Genomic DNA, 17,540 nt, shown 5'->3' with positions numbered 1-17,540 from the left:
ACATGAGATGCGCATATAGTGAATATGAAGATGCATTTTCAAACTAAATCTTTTAAAAAAAAGATGTGACTCACTTAACGTATTTTGATGTATAAAAAATGCGTCAGAAAATACAAATTCAGAATCAAGCAAATATTTTCAAAATTTTATAGTATAATTTCACCTGTTATGGTGGAATTAACAATTTCCCTAGTTAGTATAGATAGATTTCTAGAAGAAACTCCAAAGGGAAGAAATTCAACTTTTTCTTTGATATTTTGGTGTCATTTTTCACGATGACACAAATGCATGATCATCAATAGTTATGATAACGAGGGGAACATCACTTACTTGAAGAAATGACCAAAAATAAGATAATAAATTTTCATTTGTTTTATGTGAAAGGTACTGATTTTGAAGTGTGTACAACCGTGAAAGTATTACTCCATTTGCCCCTTTAAAAAAAAGAAATTATAAATAAATTGCTCATTTTTATTTGTTGATTTTAAATTTTAGGTGAAATATATCACTTGGTTTTTTAAGTGAGGCGTTTAACACGTTAATTTAAAAAAAATTATGAAGCAAATTAGCTATTTTACTTTGTATAAATATAAATATTCGTCGTTAACTTTTAAAATCATTTATATTAGAGAAAGTTGAGGTTTTTAAGATTTATACTATGGAACTGAAACAAAATGTTAGATTACTCTAAATTTACTCCCATGAAGTCTCAAAATTGATAAGTACATATATATGAAGAAAAAGTGTGTTAAATCATTAATTTGTTTTTAAATTTTAAATTTTTTTAACGTGTTTAGAAATTTTTGAAAATATAAAGATGATATGTAAAGCTTAATTTTGCCAAAGAGTATACATAACAAACAAATCAATATTGTAATAATAAAATTGTTTAAAAAATTATTGAAATAAGTATTTGTGAGAATTTGAATCGAACTCTAATATTGACAAGAATAACTTGATATTTCAACAGGAGTTGTGCATGCTGTAATCGGAGTCTGTTCAAGCATGTTGTCGAAATATGTTAACTTGTATCAAGTGTTGTTATTGTTATGTGTTTTACCAAAGTTGCATGCTCACTTCAAAGAAACTCTCTTGCATGGAAGAGATTCGTTGACGTTTGAAGATGTTCAATTTGCCATGTACTCTAAGGACTTGAACGAACGAAAGGAGCATAAACCATCTTTAGTTGGCAAAGGATTGTCCGTTAAAGGAAAATTCTTGAATAAAGATGGTAGGTTTGAGAATAAGAAGGGTAGATTTCAACATAATTCTTATATGTGGCATCCATAAAATTTGTGTTGAAGATTGAGCTATGGCACAAGAGACTTGGTCATGTCAATGAAATAGGCATGGTCAAATTGTCGAAACAAAATCTATTGTATGGTGACAAGGTCGAAAAACTAGAGTTTTGTGAACCTTGTGTATTTCGTAAATCTTGTAGAATTAAGTTTAACAAAGAACACACGAACCCCTTGATTACATTCATGCTGATCTTTGGGGGTCTGGAAGGAATCCTTCACACTCATGTGCAAAGTATTTCCTATCCATAGTTGGTGATTATTCCAGAAAGTTATGGGTATTTATTCAGAAAGCTAAGGATGAAACTTTTGAAAATTTCAAAAGTTGAAAGACCCTGGTCGAAAACCAAACTGGCAGGAAGGTCAAGAGATTGAGGATCGACAATGGTCTTGAATTTTGTAATGAGGCTTTCGACAACTACTGTGTTGCGTCTAGTATTGCAAGGCACATAACTGTTGCAGGTACTCCTAACAAAATGGTTTGTCTGGAAGGTTTAATCGAACCATTCTGGAAAGTTTCAGACGCATGCTGGTTAGTACTGGATTGAAGAAGGTGTTTTGGGGCAAGGTTGTTGCAACGCAACATACCTGATAAATAAGTGTCCTTCGATTGATTTAGGGATGAAGATACCTGAAGAAGTCTGGTCAAAACATCCACCTGATCTCGATATATAAAGTTATCGAAGCTCCGTGATCAATTATTTTATTACTAATTTCTACCATCGATGTAAAGCTAGAACAACTAAATATTTGAGTGTTTTCAGTTTGACAGATAAAATTACCGGATAAAAAATTATAATGATAAACAAGACTTAAGGTACATGAGTCATTGTCTGAACATACTAAATTGAAACATACTCTCTTAGGTGAATAATTCGTTTGCTTTCGCTAGCGTGAACTATTCATCTGCGAGCATTATTTTGTACAACTATAAAAATGGTAGTTTCTCAACTAAGTTTGAGACAACCTTTCAGCATCGCCTTAAACCCAATTGTTTATAAATCTATTCTCACATACTGATGCATACCTATATAATCGATATCTGAGTTACCTCGACTTTCGCAAACGATGTAAAAAGTTAAAGTCCTCAGACTCTAAAATAATGTATAACCCTAAATTCTCATAATTGATTTACGGATGATTCAAATGGGGATGTTTCATGAGCCAAGTCTCAAGACCCATTGTCCTTAATAAACTACTCACGCATGACTACAAACAAAGCAAAATAGGCGTTCAAGTAAATAGTGTTCATGATTGAAAATAAAAGGAAAGCAATAATAATAAGTAAGGAATAAATATAACTTGAATAAAACGAAGTAGACTTTGATTACTAAAAGAAAATTTGAGTACACAAAGTTGCAACTTTAAAATTCATGAAAATACATTCAAAAATCAAAATTTTACAAGTTTTGATATTCAAAATTCAAATCAAGGTAATGAGTGGTTAAAAACATATCTCTCTTGTTTAAAAATAAAAGTTTTTCAATAATGTAATTCAAATCAATCTAGTTGATGATTAAAATAACTAGGTAAAAATGTTTGATTAAAAAACTTTTCCCCTAAAATTTGAAGAAACACATGAAATTAGCGTTCAATTTAAAATGACAACACAACCCTAACTTTTGGAGCACTATTTTTATTTTTATCACTCACACTTTTATCGATTGATTTAATTATAATGCTATAAGGTTGAAGATGTAAATTTTGTTGTTGTTGTTGTAATACTATGGAATGACTCTTATGTTTTAAATTATCATTTTTCATACTGTTGTCTGTTTATAGTGTTTTTTTTTCTTTCAAGTTATGAAAAAAGATATTAAGGATCTGTTTAATTTAGTTTTAAAAAATAATTTTATTGTTTTTAAAAATTATAAAATTAAAAATCTGTTTGATTACAATGTTTTAGAAAATTATTTATAGAAACACTTTTCATTTTTATTGTTTTTAAAAGTAAAAAGAAAAAACAGGTTACACATGTTTTCATTTTTCAATTTTACGTATTTAATTTGAAATGAAAAACACGGAGAAAAATGATAATTTTCATTAATGGCAAAACTGTAATTATAAATAATTTTATTTTGTTCAACCACTAAATCACTTGAATGCATAATGAAGTACAAATAAAACATGGAATGTGATGCACTTGCTCCATAAGTTTGTAAAAGTTTTTTTTTTCAATTTTATTTTTCTAAACTATCTTTGACTTTGCAAGAATTTTTTTTTTAAATATCCAGAATTTTAAAAAAATTTTCAAAATTAACCCATTTTTCAAAAAAATTACACAAATGGGCAAAATTTGCCCTAATTGTGTACATAGGCGCCACCCTAGTTGGCGCCTACCCTTAATGGGTAGGGCAAGTCGCCACTAGGGGTGGCGCCTATGCCCAATCCCATTTTTTTTTTTTTTTTTTTTTTTTTTTAAATGTTTTATTAATTTTTTTTTTTTAATTTTTTTTTTTAAATATTAGATATTTGATAAATATATTTTTTTTATAAATTATATTAATTTATATTAACACTTATATATAAATAAAATTATTACAAGATATATATATATATTAATTTATATATATATTAATTTATATATATATATATATATATATATTAATTTAATTTATAAACAATTAATATTATACACATTTAATTAATATATATAAATATTTATTTACAAGATATATATATATATATATATATATATATATATATATATATATATATATATATTAATTTATATATATATTAATTTAATTTATAAGTAAATAATATTATTTATAAATTTTTGGGAGAATTAGGGTTAGGTAGACTGGTGTACAACCCAGATCTTTTCCTATAAATAAAGTGTTATTTCCTTGCATTTTCTTCAACACTGTTTCCTACCACCTTCTGTATCAAGTTGAGTTCATGGCATCCCCAAGACCGTCGTCATGGCAGCGAACATCATCAAGGCGCCCGGATCCTGAACCAGTAATCGTAAAAAGGGATGGGCATGTTATTTTCTCGCCTTTGAAACCCCCAATGGAGATGAAATTTTGGAACATCCGTTCGTTGGACCAACTAAAAAGGTCCTTGATGTCTTGGTTAGAGGGAGATTACCAACCTGGTGAAGTCATCAGAAGGATTCAGAGGCTTAGAACAAGGTTCTCATTTGAAACTGGAGAAACGATACGCTGGTGGGTTGAAGTTGAAAGCGACATTGATTGCATCCAAATGATGCATGGATCAGACGACATAGTGTTAACTGTTGTAATTTCTTAGATTTTAATGGTTGTTTGTCATGTTGTTGTTGTATTTGTTATTGTTCTAGTACTTGTTCTTGTTTTAGTACTTGTTTTTGTTCCAGTATTTGTTTTTGTTTTAGTAATTGGTGTTGTAATGTTAGATGTTTGTGTTTGTTGTTCAAGTGTCATCTTCTATTTGGAATAAAAAGTAAACTTTAATTTAAAATGATTTTGGTACACAGATTTATGAAAGTGAAAACTAAGTTGTGGAACTAGATCCACGATATGGACATTTGTTCTTATTATGCCCTAGTTGTCTACATATGCTACACTTCCTCTGCATTTTCTCTGCGACGTCCATTTCAGTTCTAATGCGCCTGCTATTTGGGCGACCACTTTTATTCCGCCGCATCGATTCGTTGTGCCAAACAATTTCCCCGTCATACTCTGGCCAATACGCCTCCAATGCTACCACCGGAAAGGGATTGTCGTATACATTGAGCAATGTTGCAACTTTGTAGATTGGAGACACTAGCGATAATGCATCGAAGTGGCTGTGTGAACACGCTGCAATGACATGGGAACAAGGCATACGATACGCCTGAAATTGACCACAGTCGCACCAACGGTCTGGTATTAGGACCCTATACTCTTGTCTGGGCAGCCCTTGGTTGTGGTCAATTGTTTCCTTGACACTGAAAGTGTGGCCATGGCGGTCGAACTCCGTAACCCGATGGCTGCTGGCTTTGGCGGATTCCTGCCTCATAAACTTCATGCAGGCTTCACTATAAACCTGACTCGTCTGCAACACTTCATTCCAGCGCCTGCCCCTTGTTACGAACAACGTTGCCATCCGAAAATAGGTCGCACTCACCAATGCGGTTACCGGGAGGTTACGTATGCCCTTAAACACGCCGTTCATTGATTCCACAAGATTTGTTGTCATGTGGCCCCACCTCACCCCATCGTCGTACGATCTAGTCCACTTCGCTCTGTCGATATTATCAATCCACCTCCCTGCATCAGAATTTGCCAACACTATTTCCCGGCGATAGTATTGGAATCCAGGCTGGTTTAATGCGTACCCCGCGTTTATCAAATGTTGCTTCAAAAAGTTATCCTTGAACTCCCGCATAAAATTTTGTGCAATATGCCTGATGCAGTAGACATGGGTAGACGGGGGGTCATGCCAGCCATTTGCTGGATTATTGTATGCACTGTCTATTGAGGCGTGCCTGTCAGAAATAACGCAGATGCCAGCTTGTGGAGTCACGTGCGTTCGAAGATTCTTAAGGAAGAAACTCCAACCAGCTGCCGTTTCTCCTTCCACCAATGCAAAGGCTATTGGGAAAATATTTGAATTGCCATCTTGTGCGACCGCCATCAGTAACGATCCTTTGTATTTCCCATACAGCCAAGTTCCATCGACTTGAACAAGTGGTTTGCAGAATGTGAACCCGATGATGCATGGACGGAATGCCCAGAAAAGTCTATGGAAAATTCCATTACCTTCTAGACGAGTTCCGTCAGGGGATTGTGCAGGCAAGGTCTCCATTATAGTAACCGTCCCAGGTGAATACAATCGTAGTGCAGCCAGGTAGCGTGGTAGTTGTTTGTATGATTCCTCCCAGTTACCGTACACCAGTTCAATTGCCTTGGTTTTTGCTAACCAAGCCTTTCTGTATGACGGTGTATATTTGAAAACAGCCACACAATGGGAGATAATTGTTTTGACCTTCAGTGACGGGTCAGCCTCAACTAGAGGTAATATGGAATGGCAGATCATGTCATGGCTAAGTTTGCGATGATCCTGTGCCATGTTGGTGTTGACGCAAATGTGAGCTTGAGATATTGACCCTATCACCCACGCGTTATGCTTCTTCTTGTACGATGCCATCAACCTATATCCACACTCCGGATTTTTGCATTCAATAACGTATCTTTCCGGATTTGATTTGATAACATCGTAGTCAACACAATTTTTCAAGTGCCAGTTCTTTATTGCTAACAGACACTCTTCCTTGGTACGAAATTGGTCACCCTTCTTTAAGTCCTCATCAGACCTCATATATGGGTTGTAGAACATATCTGATGAGGGCTCATCCTCGCCCAAGTTAAGTGTTGTGAAGTGCGCAGGAGGTGAGTAGCGTTGCGCTATAGGTATTTGAGGTTGGTCTTCGTCTTCAGAATGACGGTTCACCAAGTCATCAACCACGTCTTCAGCATCATCAACCACATCGTCTTCAACGTGGTGCTCAGCATCTTGTTCGTCATCAATCACAGGATCAATAACCTGTGATTGAATATTCTGAGTTGGTTGAGGTTGTTCCAACACAATGTACAACACTATGTAGTCGTAACCAGAGTACTCATGGTTACGAAGCATGTATTGTGTCTCCATGTCATTTTGAATCAATGACTTATAAAACTTGACAGAGTTGTTTTCTGAAAAAAAAGGTTGTTGATAAAAAATTTGGGACACTGGTTGTCTTAGTTTGGACTCAATCTTCCTTTTCAGATAAGAGAAGTCAGCTCCTCTATTTAGACAAAACCGAGTGCATTCGGTGTTTCTAAATAGGAAGCCAGACTTATCACATTCATAAGTCTCACCGTTGACGTGAGCTTTGACTTTGTATTGTGAAGAAGATGACATGTTTTGTGAAGACATTGTGAAGGTTTTGTGAAGGTTTTGTGAAGGTTTTGTGAAGGTTTTGTGAGGGTTTTGTGAAGGTTTTGTGAAGATATTTTCAAGGTTTTGTGAAGATTGCTGTGAAGATATTGTGAATACCTTTGCGAAAATGTGTGTGAATATTTATACTGCAAGAATCTTACTGAAGATTGCTGTGAAGATATGTGTGTGAAGATTGCTGTGAAGATATTGTGAATACCTCAGAGATTCCCACGCATGCCTTACACGTGTCACACCCTTGAATGCAACACTCCCACCTAGTCTGTACTAATGCATTCCAACCTATCCACCTAGCCTGAACATAGTCTCAGAGATTCCCATGCATGCCTGTTCCCCATCAAGTCTTCACCACCAAGTCTCAGAGATTCCCTTGCATGCCTTACACGTGTCACACCCTTGAATGCAACACTCCCACCTAGTCTGTACTAATGCATTCCAACCTATCCACCTAGCCTGAACATAGTCTCAGAGATTCCCATGCATGCCTGTTCCCCATCAAGTCTTCACCACCAAGTCTCAGAGATTCCCACGCATGCCTTACACGTGTCACACCCTTGAATGCAACACTCCCACCTAGTCTGTACTAATGCATTCCAACCTATCCACCTAGCCTGAACATAGTCTCAGAGATTCCCATGCATGCCTGTTCCCCATCAAGTCTTCACCACCAAGTCTCAGAGATTCCCACGCATGCCTTACACGTGTCACACCCTTGAATGCAACACTCCCACCTAGTCTGTACTAATGCATTCCAACCTATCCCATGCAGGTGTTTTGGACTTTTTCTACTTTTATAACACATATACGCCAATTAGTATGGCGTAACTAAATGAAGTATTCAATTTAAAGTTGTAATAAAACATAAAATAATTTAATTACAATATAATTATTTGTTTTTCTTTTTGAAAAATATTTGAAAGTGCACGCGTACACCACAATAATAAATATTTGAAAGTCAAATTTCAACCGTTAAATAAATTATTGGGGGATATCAAAGCTAAAATTGGATTCTACTATCTCTGTGACACTTAACTTCTCATCTGACCTGTACAGTGTGACACCTATTCTGCAAGATTCCCACGCATGCCTCACACTTGTCACATTTTTGCATCATCAGATTCCACCAAGTCTTCCCCAAGACAAGACAACTCCCACCTAGTCTGCACCTAAGCATGCCAACACTGCCACGTAGTCTGCACCTATTCTGCAAGATTCCCACGCATGCCTCACACTTGTCACGTTTCTGCATCATCAGATTCCACCAAGTCTTCCCCAAGACAAGACAACTCCCACCTAGTCTGCACCTATGCATGCCAACACTGCCACGTAGTCTGCACCTATTCTGCAAGATTCCCACGCATGCCTCACACTTGTCACGTTTCTGCATCATCAGATTCCACCAAGTCTTCCCCAAGACAAGACAACTCCCACCTAGTCTGCACCTATGCATGCCAACACTGCCACGTAGTCTGCACCTATTCTGCAAGATTCCCACGCATGCCTCACACTTGTCACGTTTCTGCATCATCAGATTCCACCAATGCATGCCAACACTACCACGCATGCCTTACACTTGTCACATTTTTGCATATTCAGTTTACTTGAAAAAGAGTATAAATAGAGGGTCATTCTTGCAAGTTTTCATCTACCACTAACACTTTTATTCAGAGAACTCAGGCGAAACTTCTCATCCACCAAGCTTCTTCCTACATTGCAGTCATGTCGCTTCTTACCATGGGCCAAGAACACAGAGGAACTAGGGCAAACATTGCCTCATTCGTAAGTTTTTCTTGAACATTGCCTCTTTCGTATGTTTGTAGTTAGTTTTTTAAAAGTCCAATATAATAATTTTTTATATTGTTTGTTTTTAAAGGATCCCAAGAAATTTCGTCAACGTTCACACCCAATGCCTTATCCAGACCCATGGTGCGTACCTTACATAGAGCGTGCGGGTTTCGGTCATGTAATGCATGTCGTAAATGCCACCATTGATGCCAAATTCATTTTGGCTCTGTGTGAACGTTGGAGACCTGAGACACACACCTTTCACCTACCAACTGGTGAATGTACCGTCACATTAGAGGACGTGTACATGCTTTTAGGTCTTAGAATAGATGGTAAGCCTGTCACCGGAAATGTTCAACAGCCTAACCAAATATGTGTTGAAATGTTGGGGGTAGATCTGGTCGAGGGTGAGGGGTCTGCCAAAGCAAGGGGTCAGGGTATTAAATTATCTAGCCTACAATTGTACCACGACTCCATAACTTTGACTGAGGAATCCTCCGAACAAGAAAAAGTCATAAAAACCCGGGTTTACATTATGCTATTGTTTGGGAACTTGCTATTTCCCGAAGGGACGGGAAATAGCATAAATTTTATGTACTTGAGTTTGCTCGGGGACATTGATAGAATAAGCACATATAGTTGGGGTTCTGCAGTATTAGCATTCCTATATAGCTCTTTGTGTAAAAATGCACAAAATGAGCACTGTACATTTTCTGGATGTTCTTTTTTGCTTCAAACATGGGGGTGGTGGAGATTGCCGAGGCTAGCCCCAGAAAATCCTAATGACTACTCCTTCCCCTACGCAACTAGGTAAATTTATGATCTTATTTCATTTTGTATATTTATTCTATAAATATTTGTAACTAATATTATTTATCTTTTTTTGTTTAGGTTCATTACAACCGGACTGGATTACAGTCTTACCCCCAAAAATAAAATTATATTTTATCGTCAACTGTTGGATCGTCTCCGAGCACAGGATGTATTACCACTAAATCACTCAACTTCTAACTGATTTATTAATGTCATGCATTATCGATAAATAACATATTTACTTTTTTCTTTGCAGTTTATTTGGAGGCCATATTTGGGATTGGAACATCAACCAAACCCCGAAGATGCAGCTGTTTGGACAGCAAAAACGGCCATAATGCGGTTCACCACTGTGGAGATGCACCAAAGTGACCGTGTCAAGCTTCAATTCGGAATGCATCAAGACATCCCAGGCCCCCAATGTCCATGGAACCTTGGCATCTAAAAAAAGTCAGCCACCAGTGGTATGCCCAAAATTGGAAGGAATTTGCTAAGGAGTTTCGAAAAATGTGGAAAGACCGTGCCCACTATGTTCTACAATTTCCGGTGGCGCCCAACGAAATGAAGCCGACAAGGGAATATGTGGAATGGTATAGAGCAAATACCAATCCAGAAATGATTGTGTCTGACCCGTTCTATTTGGACGATCCCCGGATGCAACAGCCATATTTCCAACAACAACAACCACCACAGTATTCCCAACAACAACAACCACCACCTTATTACCAACAACAACCACCACAACCATTTTACCAACAACAACCACCACCACCTTATTACCAACAACAACCACCACCACCATATTACCAACAACAACAACCACAACACATGTCCACCCCCCAACCAAATCAACAATACATACCACAAACTCAATCCCAATACCATGAAGACTACCAACAACAAACTCAACATTCCCACCACCATCAACAGTCCCAACACCTACCACAATATCAATCCCCCTACTTCCACCAATCCCAACAATTCCAACACGGCAATTTCCCAAGCTCTTCCAGTCCTCCACCTAGCCCCGACACGGGTATACAAGAGGACTACCAACAGGACTACTACACACCACAACAAACATTGCACTTTGGCCAACCCGATTCAACCCTAAACTACCAAAGACCACAATTCGAGGGCGCACCCAGCAGTAGTCAGTTTGTCCCACCGAGACAAAGCTTCGAGGGCGCAGAGGGGACCCGTCTTTCCTACAGCACTGAAGGGACTTCGACCGAACCACAACGGCAAGCGGCAAGGGGGCGCGTTAGGGCAAGGGGTGGTAATAGGGAAGCACCACCACCACGTGAACCGTCTAGGCGAGTAACTAGACCTCCCCCGTGCGGATCGTACAAGGGACCGCATCATATGTGATTAATCATATCTTTGTAATATTTGCCTTGTTTATTATTTAAATAAAAATATTTTCTGTTTATTATCTTTATATCTTTATCTTTATCTTTAAAAATATTGTCTATCATATCTTTATACATATGTAAATTAATTTTTTTTCCAAAAATTTACAAATAATATTAATTACTTATAAATTATATTAATATATATATATATATATATAAATTAATATATATATATAAATATATATATATATATATATATAAATAAAAAAATTTAGACAAAATATATGTGTGAACATAAATTAATATACTTAATAAAAAACATAAATTTATAAATAAAAAAAAATTAAAAAAAAAAAAAACATTAAAAAAAACATTAAAAAAAAAAAAAAAAAAAAAAAAAAAAAAAAGGATTTGGGCATAGGCGCCACCCCTAGTGGCGACTTGCCCTCCCCATTAAGGGTAGGCGCCAACTAGGGTGGCGCCTAAGGGTAAAAAATGGCCAATTTTGGCCATTTGTGTAATTATTTTGAAAAATTGGATATTTTTGAAATTTTTTTGAAATTTTTGGATATTTAAAAAAAAAATTCACTTTGCAAAGTCTCATAGATTCATAGTTACATGATATTGACAATCTATTATATCATTTTTTATAATATTTTTATAAATGTAAAAAGTAAAAGAATATTATAATTTTAAGTTAAATATTTTTTCCTTTCAAAATTATCAAATTTTGTTTTAATTATCATTATAAAAAATTATATTTTAGATTTTATAAAATTATAATGCAAATAGTTTTAGTCTCTAATATTTTATCAACATATTTAAGCTATTTTTGTAAATATTTTTAGAGTATTATATATTTTTTTTTAAATAAGTTCAAAATCTAATATAAAAATTCATTTTTTATCTTGAGAATATATTCAAAATTAATGATCACGTGTGAGATATAGGGATCCCACTTTTGAGAAGGTGAGATTAGGTTAATGGTGAACTAGGTGACTCAAATGCTATTTAGAAGCTCTAAACCTCCGTCGAGGAGTGGTACTAACAAATACTTTATCATTCAAGTTAGTGATTATCGGAGGTGAGAGGTATTTAGGATTACAAAAGTTTGCACCTTGATGTGACCCCATTATGGATACACTCTAGAGACTCAATCTATCCAAAATGATCTATGTGGCTAATATGACAACAAGACTAACATAGTCAACATGGATCACCTTGATTATGAAATAAATTTAGAACGAAACTCTGTTAGAAGTTATAATTCGATGTTTTGTAAAAAAAGCTAGTATTCAACCTTGTAGAAGTAGTTAGTCGAAGTAATAAGAGTCAATTGTATTCGATAGAGTCGAATACAACATATAGTTGTTGTGTCGAAGGTAAAATATAAATTTGTATGTTTTAGGTTTGGTCCTTGATTGCATGTATATAGGCATACATTTGTAGTTTTCAATAACACTTCATTCTGTAATCAGGGCCGACCATTTCATGGTGCAGCATGTGCCGTAGAACAGGGGCCCATATTTTGGGGACCTACTTACTTTTTTATTATTTAAACAATACATTTTACACCTATTTTTACAAAAATATGTGTAAAATCTATATGTTTTCAAAACCTATTTTACACCTTTGTTTTAAAAATAGGTGTAAACTCATAATTTACTTTTTTAAACTTTTTTTTTTAATTTCGGTATAAATTTATATTCTTTTAGGTCTATTTTAAAATTAAAACAGGGCCCCCAAGTTGATTAGGACGACTCTGTCTGTAATCACTTTAGATTTACTCAATAACATTTTTCTCCTCTCTCTCTTCTTCTTTTTGAAACCCTAATTATTCCAATGGTCCCAACAAACTCTTCCCGGAGATCTTCTCGAAGCCATTATTATGAAAAAGAAGAGTCTGCTCATACTTGATCATTGGGGGAAGTTGTACATAAAAGGTATTTCTGTTGAGAATGTATCAAGTGTGAGTAGTGTCGATTATAGTCCCACATTAATTGGAAATATGGAGGCTTGAGCATTTATAAGTGAGAGAACCCACCCACTTATCACCTTAAGGTTTTGGATGAATTATGGTGTGTCTCTCACAAAGGTGTTGCTTTAAAATAAATAAGTCTCACAATGTTCAATGCTCCATAGTGAAAAACTCCCCCAACAAATGGTATTATGAGTCTTTGGTTCGAGAAATGGACCAACTTACTTGTATCGAAAGTCAACGACGCCAGTGTGGTGAATAAGAAACGTTTCGTTGAAGAGTGTCTGCGGCGCCAATGTGGTGAATAAGAAACGTTCTATGCGGTACAAGAGTTTGTGGAAGTAAGAAGAGCTTTCACTTGAGGGGGACCATTGTGGGCTCACACTTGAGGGGGAGTGTTGAGTATGTATCAAGTGTGAGTAGTGTGGATAATAGTCCCACATTGGTTGAAAATAGGGAGACTTGAGTATTTATAAGTGAGAGAATCCACCCACCTATCACCTTAATATTTTGGGTGAATATGTGGTGTGTCTCTCACAAAGGTGTTGCTCTAAAATAAATAAGTCTCACAATGTTCAATGCTCCCTAGTGAAAAATTCGCCAAACAATTTCCACCTCTTTCTTAAATGTTTAAAGCATATGAATTCAAATACATCCTTGCCAAAGTCCATGAAGGTATATCCGAGCAACACCTCAAGGATATGACCTTGGCTAATAAAATCTTTAGAGAAACATACTATTAGACTTAAATGGTCAAGAATGCCGAGTAATTTGTGATGAAGTGTGAAAGGTGCTATAAGCATGAAGACACACAAATCCCCCCTATCTGAACTTAATCATCTAATTGCACCATGACCACTCTTCTAGTGGGGCATGTATATATCCTTGGTTTTTTCCCATTTGCTCCAAGGTAGTCAAAGTTTTTGATAGCGCCGGTGGATTAGTTTTACAAATGGACTAAATTTGTGGTGTTAACAAATATCACAACCACAAACATTCACACATTCTTTAAGTGAAATATCATGGCTAAATATGGCATTGTGCAACCTATCATTAAATACAAACGGTACCCAATTTAAAGTTATTGTCTCCTTATAAACCTTCTAGAAACGACTCATAGTTATTGCATGTTGTGTTATTCATAATTACATACGCAAACAAAATTTACTCAATGAGTTGTTTATGATATGAGAAGAAATGGATCCTATCAAATTCGAGGGGATGAATGAAGGTCCTATCATAGAAGGAACAAATTTCAATGCTAGCAACTTAACAAAGTTATCTAATGAAGGTCCAATTGAAATGAAAATGGACAGAAGTTATATTAAAATGGAATGTGGGTACACCGTAACAATTAATTGAACCAGTTATCTTTCTTTTAGATTTTCTTAGAAGCAACTTAAAAATTTTGGTGGTTATTTTATGAATACTTATGTTTACTTTGATACTTATCCTTATGATATTGATAGATAACAAAATATTCTGTGTAAATGAATTTATAACTCGACTTCAAAAATAGATTAAATTATATGAGTTCTAAAAAATTAATTATTAATTATAATAAAAGTCTTTTTAATTTTACATTAGTTAATAATTTCTTTTTTAAAATAATCATACTATTAAATAGTTTTTTTATTTTCTCATTTCTAAAACTATTTTTAAAAATTAGTTCACCAAATAAATATTTTTATTTTTTCTCTTCTTAAAAATACTTTTCTAAAACATATTTTAAAAAATGAAAAGCAAAACTATTTCAAACGGGCCTTAGTGTTTCATTCTTATAATGTTTCTTCTAATTCATGTTGAGGTCTCAATAAAAATATAAAAACTAAGTATGTGACTATCCTTGCAAGATCATGAACTACCTAATTGGTACGCCTCTTAATAAACTATACACACAAGTTTCTAAAATTAGTGTTTAACAATTGTTTGACAACTATTGATGGATGATACTTTTTCGAGCTAGCTATAAAATCAACAATTCCTTCAAAATATAACTCAAAATCAATCGGACCTAAGAGTTATGAATCAAATTAACATTTTTTTAAATATAACTCAAAATGACACTCATTTTCTTCTTGATCAAGTAGGTCCACAACTTTATGTTGTAATTATCTATAAATGTAACAAAGTATTTGTTACATCCAATTGAACCTACTTAAAGAGAACCACACACATCTGAGTAAATCACTTCAAGAGTGGCTTTTGACTTATTTCTTGCATCCTTATTGAAGTTATTCTTATGTTCCTTTGCTTGAACACATTCTTCACACACTTCATTTGGAATATGAATTTATGGTAATCCTGTAACCATGTTCGCTTTCTTCAGGTTGCTAATGTCATTGAAATTCAAATGACCAAGTATGTAATGCCATAGTCATTCATCTCTGTTAGCTATATTTTCCAGACACCCGTGTTCCAACACATTAAGTTCAATCCTGAAGGTTCTATTCTGAAACATAAGAGCCTTCAAGATTAACTTGTTACTTAAGTCTAGTACTCCCATCATCCAGTTTTTAATTCCCACCTTGTAATTTTTCTTGATAAGCTAGCCCATACTTAGGAGATTACTTTTCATGTCAGGTATGTACAACACATTGGAAATCATTGATTATTTGCCATCATTTCACATGATCATAATATCACAATACCTTCAACACTTAAGATATCATCGTTAGCAAATTTCACCTTATTCTTCATTGAGGGACTGATTTTAATGAACCAATATCTTCTTCCAGTCATGTGTGATGAGCAACCTGAGTTGAGATACCATCAACAACACTTCATCATCTTCTTGTTTTACACGTCTTGCATCACCTTATTGATTTTTTTCTTGCCTCCTTGACATTGACTTACATAATGTCCATATTGCTGACAAATATAATACTGAATATGGCTCTTGTTAGGCTTTCTTCCATCACCTTTTCCTCTACCTACAACACCACTTACGTGATTGCTTTAAGATTGTCTCTGATTTGATGAACTACCTTCTTGTTGGGTTCCTCTACTAGTCGGATTTGTGTATCCTTCTATACCTTTATTTCCATTCCAGTTTCTTTTTCCTTTCTTATTTTTAGATGACCGTGCTTGTAGAGCCACGTCACTTATTGTCTTGCTTGAAGATCTTTCAGCCATTCTTTGCTCATGAGATTCAAGCGTCCCTTGAAAATCTTGTTTTGTCATGATTGACAAATCATTCAATTCTTCCATGGCTACCACCACATGATCAAACTTTGGAAGTAATGACCTTAATATCTTTGCAACTGTTGATCTTGATGTCAACACTTCTCCACATATTTTGATTTGATTCACCTGTATCGTTACTTTGGTGAAGAAATCAGTAACACTTTCGTTTTTGTCCATCTAAAGCAATTCATACATTCTTTTGTGAGTTTGTAACCTCACATCTTTCATCTTCTCAGCACCTCCAAAAAACTTTTCCATGATGTCTCATGGTTCCTTTGATGAGTCTACATCCCCTACATTCTCAAAATTATCTGAATTAACACATTGATGGATTATAAAGAAAACTTTATAATCTTTATTCTTCAAACCTTTATGTGCTACCTTTTGTTCATCAATGATATTGTCGCTAATTAATGTTACATCATTCTTCACAAGATCCTAAACGTCTTGATAGTAGAAAATGACCTTCATCCATTCAATATGAGAAGATTTGGAGGAAAATGCTCATTTGGATGATTCATCTTGATTTAATGTGTCCCATAATCACATACAATGGTCTAGATACCAGATGTTGGAATTAAACCCCAATCTTGGAGATAATACAATCAATCTTGATGAATAATAATCAATCTTTCTGATTGATTGCGTCTCTTGTTCTCCACCATTTATTTGAGTGAATAAACCACACATTGATTGCAAAATGATTTTACTTTACACTTAGATTTGAGGAGATGAAAAGAAAAGATAAATTTTAGTTTCAGAGAATACATAATTGTCGGAAAAAAAAGAAGAATGTATTGGACTTTACAACAACAATGAATTATATTACTAAAGTAATTACAAAGTGATGAGTTAGTTTAATCACATAGAATCTCCTTCTATTTATAACGAGATTTATTACATTTCAAGTAATCTTTAAAATAATTAACTCAACTGTTATATAAAAAATACTAAATCCAACTCTATCAAATTCTAACTGATTCAATTTTATTAAATATAATATTTTTAAACTCTGTCGAAATAAACTTCTATGACAATTTCATCACCTTGGTTTGAATATTTCTACTATAAAAAAAATAGAATTAATATAAATGAATGAATTAATGATACGCCTCTTGATGGGCGTTAAACATTGAACATTTCTCACTTAATTGTCACTTAATTTTTTACTTCCTTTTTATTTCCCACTTGATTTGATAATCCAAACACAAAGCATAA

General features: G+C 34.6%; 1 protein-coding gene across 1 annotated transcript; it reads left to right on the top strand.

Annotated features, from left to right (window-relative positions):
• The first annotated feature begins 7,469 nt into the window (after positions 1-7,469).
• On the top strand, positions 7,470-11,238 carry LOC127120344 (protein MAIN-LIKE 2-like). Its single transcript, XM_051050757.1, has 3 exons — positions 7,470-9,800; positions 9,882-9,972; positions 10,060-11,238. The coding sequence occupies exons 1-3, from the start codon at positions 9,016-9,018 to the stop codon at positions 10,246-10,248; spliced, it is 1,065 nt and encodes a 354-aa protein (XP_050906714.1). The 5' UTR covers positions 7,470-9,015; the 3' UTR covers positions 10,249-11,238.
• Positions 11,239-17,540: the final 6,302 nt, after the last annotated feature.

Source organism: Lathyrus oleraceus, chromosome 2 (assembly GCF_024323335.1).
Source record: "Lathyrus oleraceus cultivar Zhongwan6 chromosome 2, CAAS_Psat_ZW6_1.0, whole genome shotgun sequence".
In the NCBI taxonomy this organism is placed as follows: Eukaryota; Viridiplantae; Streptophyta; class Magnoliopsida; order Fabales; family Fabaceae; genus Lathyrus; species Lathyrus oleraceus.
Note: the sequence above shows the minus strand (reverse complement) of the source record. Positions and strands in the feature narration are given on the sequence as shown.

Coding starts and splice junctions, on each gene's coding strand:
- LOC127120344 (XM_051050757.1), top strand. CDS start 9,016: ATGTTTGTAGTTAGTTTTTTAAAAGTCCAATATAATAATTTTTTATAT. Junction 9,801..9,881: donor TCCTTCCCCTACGCAACTAG/GTAAATTTATGA, acceptor TTTTTTGTTTAG/GTTCATTACAACCGGACTGG. Junction 9,973..10,059: donor ATCGTCTCCGAGCACAGGAT/GTATTACCACTA, acceptor TTTTCTTTGCAG/TTTATTTGGAGGCCATATTT.